The sequence below is a fragment of the Chelonoidis abingdonii genome, chromosome 5, assembly GCF_003597395.2.
Source record: "Chelonoidis abingdonii isolate Lonesome George chromosome 5, CheloAbing_2.0, whole genome shotgun sequence".
NCBI classification, from domain to species: domain Eukaryota; kingdom Metazoa; phylum Chordata; order Testudines; family Testudinidae; genus Chelonoidis; species Chelonoidis abingdonii.
This window is the reverse complement of record NC_133773.1, coordinates 38,505,635-38,516,051: the sequence shown is the minus strand read 5'-3', so window position 1 is coordinate 38,516,051 and position 10,417 is coordinate 38,505,635. Positions and strand designations below refer to the sequence as shown.

The window sequence follows — 10,417 nt, the reverse complement described above, 5'->3', positions numbered from 1 at the left end:
AATACTCATTATAAGTACAATTAGTACTTTCCTTATCACTAGTGGAAATCATTGCCAATACAGTCACAGTGTTTAGCTGTTCACATCATTGACCCCCCGGCCAGTGTTTGTTACTGTTGCAACTTTAGAATGAATCTTTTTGCCAGCTGAGTTTTGATTTCTTCCATTTGTGAATTACGTTGGAAGATTAACATTTCCATATGCTATGAAATGCAGAATATATGCATAAGACAATTTATTATTTTCTTAATTAAAATCATTGTCTCCTTCTCCCCAGGTACATGGATTTCTTCCCTACCCCTGTGAATGTCACCACTGACTTTCTGTTTGAGAAAAGTGCCAACTACTTCCATTCAGGGGAGGCCCCCAGACGAGCAGCGTCCCTGGTCCCCAAGGCCAAGATCATCACCATTCTCATTGACCCATCAGATCGGGCATACTCCTGGTATCAGGTAGGGAACTTGCCACTGAGAAATGGGCAATGAAATCAAAAGCAGTGAGTGGAAACTAACGCACACCCCTTCCAGAGCAGAGATGGGTTGGCTCAAAAAAAAAAAATCAACACTTGTGTTTTAAAAAAAAGGTTCAAACATATATAGCAACTGGACATGTTTGTGCAGACAAATGGAATAGCCAGAGCAATGCCTAAAGAGTTATCTATAAAGTTAAACTAGGCATGAAGTAGAAAAATCCTGAAAACCTATGATAAGGTTTGCAAATAACAATATAAAGCACTTAGTTCACCACTCCAGTTGACACTCCTTCCAGCCCCATCCTGAGCACATTCACAAAAGATTACTCAAGTCATAAGACAGGGAGAAGCAGGCCCTATGACTACATCTACCCTGGCAGAATTTGGACCTGTAATTCTCCATCAGTGCGGCACCATCATTTCCAACACTGGCAGAACCGTAGTAGGGTGATCAGACTTCCCAATATTACAGGGACCATCCTGATATTAAGGGCTTTGTCTTACAGAGGCACCTATTACCCTCCCCGCCCTGATTTTTCACACTTGCTATCTGGTCACCCTAAACTGCAGTCTGAGATGGTAGACAGCTGTGTCCTGTCTACACAACAACTGCCAACTGTGCTACAAAATGTAGAGCTGCACTTGTGGCAAACTAAGGGTCCAACTGTTCCTAACGTATATGCAGCTCTAGTGCCTGATTCTCCACTGCCTTGCACTAGCTGGTGCATGCCTTTGCCAAGAGATTGCAAAAGTATGTGTGAAAAGATACCAGTTCTGAATATTTCAATAAATTAGGCTCTATATGGTTTTAACATGGGCTTGTTGGTCTCTACAAACAGTTATCTGAGTGTGTGAGTAATATCCCTTCTTAATAAAATAGATGATTCTCAGATTTTTAAGACTGGAATGGATCACTTGGTCTGATCTCCTGCATAATACAGGCCACATAATTTCACCAAGTGCTCTCCTTCCTCAAGCCAACAACACCTGAGAATGGAGAGAACCACAGACAATCTTCTTCCATTGAAACAGCCATAGGTTTTTGGTTGGTGGTTGGGTAATGTGTATGGTGATGGTGGTGGTGATGTTGTTATTATTAAGGGTATGATAACCACTACTAACATTTGAAAATGAGACCATTATCCATCTAGGATATTTCATTATATTAACACAATAGCAGTGAAGGTACAATTTGCTAAATTCTTAACTATGTTTGGAAGTCTGAAATACTACAGTTTTCACTTTTTTACTCAATTATAGCTTAATTTATTAGCTAATTACAATTATTTGTCTCTCAATTTTGTATGCTAGCACCAGCGATCTCATGAGGACCCTGCTGCTCTGAAGTTCAATTTCTATGAAGTGATTACATCAGACCAGTGGGCTCCCTCAGAGTTAAGGACTCTCCAGAAAAGATGTCTGATCCCTGGGTGGTACGCTACCCATATAGAAAGATGGCTAACTCACTTTCCCACTTCCCAGGTAATTTCCTGCTAGCCATTTCACAAAGCTCACTGATTTTGGGAACAACAATCTCAATGTATACCATTATCACATATAATCTTGTGATGCTTTTTCATTGATTTTGGGAAAAAATTCAAGGATATCTATATAAACACCTGCTTAGATAAAATTCATCGTTACAAAAACCCTCCCAGAATACCTATTTCCTGACAAAAAACAGGTTAACACAACACACACCTATGGATATTCCATATTCTCGATCATACCTTCTGCCCCTACAAAGAAAAATGGGTATGAAAGGAAAAGGTATATGTAGGGTAGTAAGCAATCTCCCCTGTGACTGTCTCATCTGACCAGGACTTAAAGAAACTCTGTGATGAAACTGGGAAGCACAGGCTGTGTCTTCTAGCTAGTCTAAGTGCTAGAAAGCCAAAAAGAGCTATAGGATCTGTTTCTATCCATGGCTGGCCTTTTCTGTTGCATGGCCTCAAGTTGCACTACAAAGAGGGAAATAGACCAGTCCCATTGCTAGTAAGTAAGAGGAGGGCTGGGTTTTTCAGTGACTTGTATCTTCTCCCTTTAGTCCTGCTTCTCTTTTGATAGGCAACAAGTACCGGCCTACGAGCAGCAGAGTTTGCATGGGATGCAAAGTTCCCAAAAAAATATGCCTGCAAGTTGGGGGATCTATGGCAGGTAGGACTTCCTGCAGCAAGTTGTTTACTCCCTCTCTGGTCCTGCTAAGGGAGGGGGACAACGCTGTCCCACAAATTTCAGAACATGCATGGGATTTTGGGTCCCCAAGAAAGCCAGGACTCCAATTACCTGTTTGCGTTCTCTGTTCTTAAGGCTGAGCCTCCTGCTCCTAAGACATGTTAAGGTTGCTTCCCCCTGCAGTAGTTAATTTCATCACAGCAAATGCAGACATTGCTGTTAGGCATGCAGGTGCACATTGGCATATTTCTTGTAAAATTGGCTATCAGCGCGTTTGCCTAGTTGCAGTGATTAATTTTACAAGATACACAACAATATGAACTCATTCTTTATAGTGTGCATGCAGAAAGTGCACTTATTGTGCTTATTAATGTGCACTCAAATAGTCAATAATTCATAAGCTCTCACAATAAATATGAAACACACCCATCCAAGTTAGTTATTATCTGTACAGTTCTGTACTGCAAAAGCTTCTATATATAACTTTATCAGCTAGACTCAAAGTCCAGTTCAGCACTGAGGTAGCTTTGCATCAGACCAGATTTTGTTAAAGTACTTTTGAAAGATCTGTAATAATTACATATTGATTATCAGATACTGTTAATCTACTGAATCTGCGTAGTGGTTACTATTTAATTACACCTCTACCTCGATATAACGCTGTCCTCAGGAGCCAAAAAATCTTACCACGTTATAGGTGAAACTGCATTATAGCGAACTTCATTTGATCCACCGGAGCATGCAGCACCCCTCTCTCCTTCCCCCTGGAGCACTGCTTTACCACGTTATATCTGAATTCGTGTTATATAGGGTGGCATTATATCGGGGTAGAGGTGTACTAGATATTTACGTGCTTATCTCTTTGAAAGCTCAGTATGTATTTTAATGCTTTTGAATATTTTGTATGTCTGACTTATCTGATCAAGCTTTTTTAAATCCATTTTTCTCAGTATTCTGTAAATCTTTGTGATTTTGACTTTATTCTTTGCCTGTGAATGCAAAAATAACTATATTGGGGGGAACAAGGTAGTCACCCAAGCAGTTCCCTCAGTTCTCAGATGCAAGACTATACATCTCCAGCATGATGCAAAGCTGAAAGAAATTAAGGCTAGAAACAGCAGAATTGCACAACTGCTAATGATACCATATTACTTCAAATCCACCTTGCCTTCAATTATGTCACAGAGGAAGTGACGTAGCTTAGTTTATTGAACTGAGTCTTTTGTCTTAAATAGACAATCTATCCTTACAGTTGCTAATTATTGATGGACAGCAGCTAAGAAGTGACCCAGCTACAGTGATGGATGAAGTGCAGAAGTTTCTGGGAGTCTCACCTCATTATAATTACTCTGAAGCTCTAATGTGAGTCTGTACCTCTAATCTCTTCTGCTGTATATGATTATGTACATCCATAATTCCCAGGGACAATTTATCATCAGTTACAAACAAAAAATGACATTAAAAGAATATTAAGGTTGCAAGGTCAAGCATACAAAAATCACTCGCCTTGTGCATATCCATTCTGATGCAGTCTTTCATTACATGATCACATACTATTTTCTCTATAGGACCCCTGCCTCATTCAGTGCACAGGATAGATGGTCCTCACTGAATGAACAGCTAGTCCATTTCTCCCCACATCTATAGCTCAATGTGAGGCCCCAGAACTTATTTACTTCACCACATCCAAACTCTGCTCTGAAGACACAATTATTAATTTCTTCATGGTTATTTCTATGGTGCTCCTCACTGTAGTTTTTAAGTACTTCACAAACATTATTCAGGTTAATTTTCACAACAGCCCTAAGAGGTGATGGGGTATTATCTCCATTTTACAGATAGGAAACTGAGACACAGACACCAAAGTCATAAATACACATAATCTTGCATGCCCAATTTGAGATGCATCTGGCCTGATTTTTTAGCATTCTTAGCATTATATAGCATTTCATCTATTCGAAGCAGAGCTCCTACTGACTTCTGAGCATTCACAACTGCAACTGCACCTCTGCAAATCAAACATTAGGGTCTCAAGTCAGGCACCCAGAAAAAGAGAAACACTCAATTAGTAATCACCTGTGAAAAGTATGGTTTAAGGGACTTGTTCAAAGTCACAAAGAAAATCTGTGGCAGAGGCAGTGATAGAATCCATTTACCTAGTGCATCATTTAACAGCCTTAATCATGAGAGTTTCCCTTCAACTGTAAGAGTTGTGGTTTTTTAACATGGGTGAAGTAATGTATTTTTCCCTAATCTTGTTCTCAGAAACAGCTTTGTTGAAACTTCCCAAAAAATTCAGCCCGAGGAAAACATCCAACAGGGAAAATTTCAGCTTTAAAGTTTGGCGAAGTTATAAGCAACTGAAAAGAGGATCTTATAATGGGAAGTGTCAGGCAGCCTATAATATTTAGTGTAAGCTCATCTCCCAGTGTGAGCCCAAAAGCAATCAGAGGAATATCCTCCCTGTCTAGCTTTGATACACTTTCCATTGATTTCAATGGCCATGGATCAGTGAAATTCTTACCAAAGTGCCTGTAATGAGTTCAGTTCAGGTCTGAGATCTACACATGTAGGAGACCCGAAGGGTATAGATTTCCCCTGGATCATATGAAAGGATGGTTAACTATCTCCCTGTCCTTTCCCAGTCTCTGCAGAGAGACCCCATCAGCTCTGGGATCTCTGCAGGAATTTGGATTGGGTGGATATTAACCCTCCCAGACCAGTAGTAAATAAGGCAAGAAGCTTTTACACTGGGTTTTTCCACATTGGGGAACCTCACTTACAGTTGAATCCCAGGGGCAAGTACTGTATTGGAGCCAAGAAACCAATAGCCTCTTAGGAAGGTGAAGGGCTACAGGGGGTCCCCAAAGCCAATGTGCAAACATTCAGCATCTGCTTGGGTGGCCATTGCCTCCTACAGATTCCTATGTCTGCAGGGCTTGGGGTAGTAATCCGTATCCAGTCCATAGTCAGGGAGGAGAAGCAAATCCTACACACTTCCACTTCCTTAGGAATGATACAGGGAGGAATGATACATAAGAATGATACAACCATAGGAATGACATAACTCCGGCAGGGAGTTTTCATCTCCCACAAATTGCCTCAACTTCAAAGTGAGGGTAAGACTACAATGGTTCCTCTTCAATCTTTTTCAGAACAAATAACACTTTGTGGGTTATACTGATCATTACACTAAATATAAGCCCAGAATTGTGCAGGCTTCTTCTTTAAAAAAAAAAAAAAAAAAAGTCTCTTAAAACATTGCTTTTCAAAATAGCTTTTCCTAGGTAAACAGTTTCATTTTCTGGAATGTAATTTTGTAAGTCCTTGGTTCATAATGTGTACAAAGCGCTGGCAGGAGTTTTGAACACACAGCTAAGCTCCTGATATTTGCACACCTGCCACACTGCTCATCTTGCGTGCCTTTTGTTGTGTTTTCAATACATTGGGGGACAAAATTTTCCCTTCAGTAACTAAACTGAAGTCAGAGGAGTCACACACCAAATGTAAAGTTGGTCCATTGCCTTTATTTAAATAGCAAAATGAGTTGTAAACAGTTCTATAAAATTATACAATCACAGTTCAGAAACATTGAGAGGGCAAGTGTGTGGAGGAAACACACAGGTTTGCATGGAAGAGGAAACAACATTAAACAATGTGGTAGCTTCACATTAAGAATGTCAATATAAAATCGATTGGATAGGCTCCTTCAAAGTCATTGCTGTTTATTAAGCATACAACACGCATTTTTAAAATTGTCAGAATGCAATTCAAGAACCCAATTGTGCAAACAGTACTGGGCAACAAGCTTATTGCCATGAGTAATCCATAAAAATCAATATGGCTTCTCACAGGAGCGTAAAATTCACCCTGGTGCAAAGAATAAGGGCTGTGCAACACTTAAATGCTACTGAAGCTCTCAAAATAGGATGCAAGTGACACATAAGTGCTGCTTATGGCCCTGCACAGAAGTAAATATTCAGTAGTTAGTAAGCACTCCATCTAGCACTGAGTGCAGAATTAAATCCTAACCTTCACATACACTACTAAACCAGACTTGGGTTTTCCTTTTATTATTCTGATGCATTTGTAAAAACTGAAATTAAACTAATGCTGTAAGAATTAATCCCTATCTGTAAATATGCTCTGTGATCCTCAAGTAAAAAAATGCTAAAGAAAGATGTCACAATCCACAGGATTGGTGCTCCATTTCCAGCTTTGAAACAGTTTCCAGGAGGAACTCCTTCAGGGTGCCAGACCCCCAAGGGGTCTGTCTCTCCTTGCACAGGTTAGGCCTCACCACCTGCTTAGACTGAACCTCTGGGCCTTCAGCACTGCTTCTTCACACTGTGAGCTCTGATCAGCAAGTCCAACTGAGATAGGCTCATGGTAGAGATTTGTACAATCTTTGGGGATGAATGCACCTCGCCAAGTATTAGTAGTGATACTCGAACAGCTTTGTTAAAAGAGGAGGGTTCATTAGCCAACTGGAACACAACATAGGAAGACCTTAAGTTAGCACAGAGAAAGAAAGGTTAAAGCACAGAGCAAGTCCGTTTTGGTTAGCCCAGAGCCCAGCCAAACTGTAATGAACCCCATTGTGCAAGCTCTCTTGGTCAGCCCCAGCAGCCAGCTCTTATCCTCCCACTTCACACCTTCTCAGTCCTTTGTTCTCAAGCTGAGGTCTTTTCTCAGCTTCCCTGCTGAGAGCTGGGAAAATCTATATCCCTCTTGGTCATTGGTTGCTAGGTGGCAATGTCCTAGTGATTGGGTTTTCCATAGTCTTATTAGCTTTCCATTGATTTGGAGTCAACCTCCACCAGTTCTCTTTTAAATGACCCATTCAGGCTCAGACAGCTAGACGACATCCATACGTATGTCTCCCAGCCTCCCTTTCCCCCCACCACAGCTAGCCATACAAACTAGGCTCAGGGGAAACTGAGGCATACTTAGGCATCGTAAAAATACTACAGAAAATTTCCACTTCATCATAAAAGGTAAGCTAAGTGTTTGTGGGAGCAAGAAGGAATCTGCCATGTAAATCAGGTAAATTAGACATTCAGATACCTGTCTGAATGCAGTTACCAGATTTGCTGGCAAATACTACATTAGGTGTGTGGTTATCTAATTTGCATCGGCAAATATCTATTTGCATGTGCAAGTACCCCTCAGAGGTTCAAAAATTAATATAGCCTCACTCACCAAGTCCCCGCCCCCTTTTTTTTTAAGATCCATCCCTATCCGGTTTCCTAGTTGCATCCTCTTGACCACAGGATGTCGCTGCCTTGCCCTAACTGACTAGTTGGAGAGGGCATTAAACACATTGTTTCCACAAACACATGCTCTGCAGCAGTTTGAGTTGGTGGTTCTTTTGTGGATTTTTCTTCACTCTCCTCACCATTGAGGCAGAGAGAAGTGGGCATTACGTGTTCACATGGTTAACAGAGAGGCTCAGTATTGTGTTCCCCACTCAGAGAACAAAGGGGCTAGAGAGGTTGTGGAGAAAGATGGCCAGGCAGCACTAAGCTGCTGCTTTTCACAGCAGGGAAAGCCAGGCACAGAGCTAATACAGATCTAATTTGATCTGTCTAGATCGGGCTGGGCAAAGTTTTTGGCCTGAGGGACACATTGGGTTTCATAAATTGTATGGAGGGCCATTTAGGGGAGGGGGTTGTGGCCTTGCCCCCACCTATCTGCCCCCCGCCCCAGACTCCTGCCCCATCCAACCTCTCTGTTCCCTGATGGCTCCTTTGGGACCCCTGTCCCATCCACAGACCCTGGCCCACACTGCCCCATCCAACCCCACCTCTCATTCCTGATGGCTTCCCCAGGACCCCTGCCCCATCCAACCACCCCTTCTACCTGTTCCCGACTGCCTCCTGTCACCCCATCCAAGCCCCCCCCCTTCCTGACTGCCCCTTAGGACCCCTGCCCACATTTAACCCCCTGTTTCCCCCCGACCACCATCCACACCCCCTCCCCCGGCCACCACCCAAAACTTCTCTGCCCTCTATCCACCACTCCTTCCACTCCCTGCCCCCTTACTGCGCTACAGCCACACCACCCAGCTGGAGCCGGGCCACGCTGCCACTGCCACCACCACCACACAGAACAGAGATTGGGTCAAGCCAGCTCTGCAGTTGTGCTGCCCCAGGAGCTCACAACCCCACCACCCAGACTAGCATTGCGCTGGCAACAGAGTGAGTGAGCTGAGGCTGTGGGGGAAGGAGGACAGCAGGGGAGGGGCCAGGGGCGAGCCTCCCAGGCCAGGAACTCGAGGGCCGGGCAGGATGGTCCCACAGGCCGGATGTGGCCCGTGGGCTGTAGTTTGCCCATCCCTGGTCTAGATTCTTATACAGCACTCTCCTGACTGGAGCAGATATGATTCAAGGACTTTTACTTCCAAGTCTCCTGTCAGATAGTGAGACTATTTTGGAGACTGGAGGAATGGGCTATTAAGCCAAAGTGTGAGTCCTCTGTTACAATTAGCTCTGGAGTTTCCACCACCTCCCTAGGTAACCCATTCTAGTTCTTTACCACCCTCCTAGTGAAATACTGTTTCCTAATATCCAACTAGACCTCCCCCACTGCAACTTGAGACCATTGCTCCTTGTTCTGTCATCTGCCACCACTGACAAACAGCTGAGCTCCATCCTCTTTGGAACTCCCCTTCAGGTAATTGAAGGCTGCTATCAAATCCCCCCTCATTCTTCTCTTCTGCAGACTAAACAAGCCCAGTTTCCTCAGCCTCTCCATATAAGTCATGTGCCCCAGGACCCTGATCATTTTCATTGCCCTCCGCTGGACTCTCTCCAATTTGTCCACATCCTTTCTGTGGTGGGGGCTCAAAACTGAATGCAATACTCCAGATGTGGCCTCACCAGTGCCAAATAGAGGGGAATAATCAGTTCCCTCGATCTGCTGGCAATGATCCTACTAATGCAGCCCAGTATCTCATTAGCTTCTTGGCAACAAGGGCACACTGCTGACTCATATCCAGCTTTTCATCCAAAGTAATCTCCAGGTCCTTTTCTGCAGAGCTGTGGCTTAGCCAGTCAGTCCCCAGCCTGTAGTGATGCATGGGATTCTTCCATCCTAAGTGCAGGACTCTGCACTTGTCCTTGTTGAACCTCAACAGATTTCTTTTGGCGCAATCCTCCAATTTGTCTAAGTCACTTTGGACCCGATCCCTAACCCCTAGTCAGGGCCGGTTCCAGGTTTTCTGCCGCCCTAAGCGGTGGAGGGGGTGCGATCGGCAGCAGCTCAATTGCACCACTCCATTCTTCGGCAGCAGTTCAGTGATGGGTCCTTCACTCCCTCTCTTCCTCTTCGGTGGCAGTTCAAAGAGGAAGAGAGGGACCCGCCGCTGAATTCCCACCAAAGGCTCAAATGTGCTGCCCCAATAATGGACGGAGTGCCACCCCTTTATATTGGCCACCTGAAGCACCTGCTTCCTTCACTGGTGCCTGAAGCCGTCCCTGCCCCCAGCATATCTACCTCCCCCCCATCTTAATGTCATCTGCAAACTCACTGAGAGTGTCATCTATCCCATCATCCAGATCATTAATAACCATGTTGAACAAAACCAGCCCCAGGATCAACCCCTCGAGCACACTCCGCTTGATACTGGCTGTCAACTAGACATCGAGCCGTTGATCACTACCCATTGAGCCCAACAATCTACCCAGCTTTCCATCCACCTTATTGTTCATTCATCCAATCCATATTTTAACTTGCAAGCAAGAACACTGTGGGAGACTGCATCAAAAG

General features: G+C 43.7%; 1 protein-coding gene across 5 annotated transcripts in view; it reads left to right on the top strand.

Moving 5' to 3' along the window:
• LOC116825362 (bifunctional heparan sulfate N-deacetylase/N-sulfotransferase 4) overlaps positions 1-10,417 on the top strand; it is a 246,557-nt gene that overhangs the window by 224,224 nt on the left and 11,916 nt on the right. For 4 of the 5 annotated variants that reach the window (XM_075066246.1, XM_075066247.1, XM_075066249.1 and 1 more), the window contains 4 exons: positions 278-452; positions 1,784-1,954; positions 2,540-2,629; positions 3,900-4,009. In XM_075066246.1, the coding sequence (XP_074922347.1) occupies positions 278-452; positions 1,784-1,954; positions 2,540-2,629; positions 3,900-4,009 (546 nt within the window). The remainder of the gene's footprint in view (positions 1-277; positions 453-1,783; positions 1,955-2,539; positions 2,630-3,899; positions 4,010-10,417) is intronic. The other variant, XM_075066250.1, reaches the window with a different exon arrangement.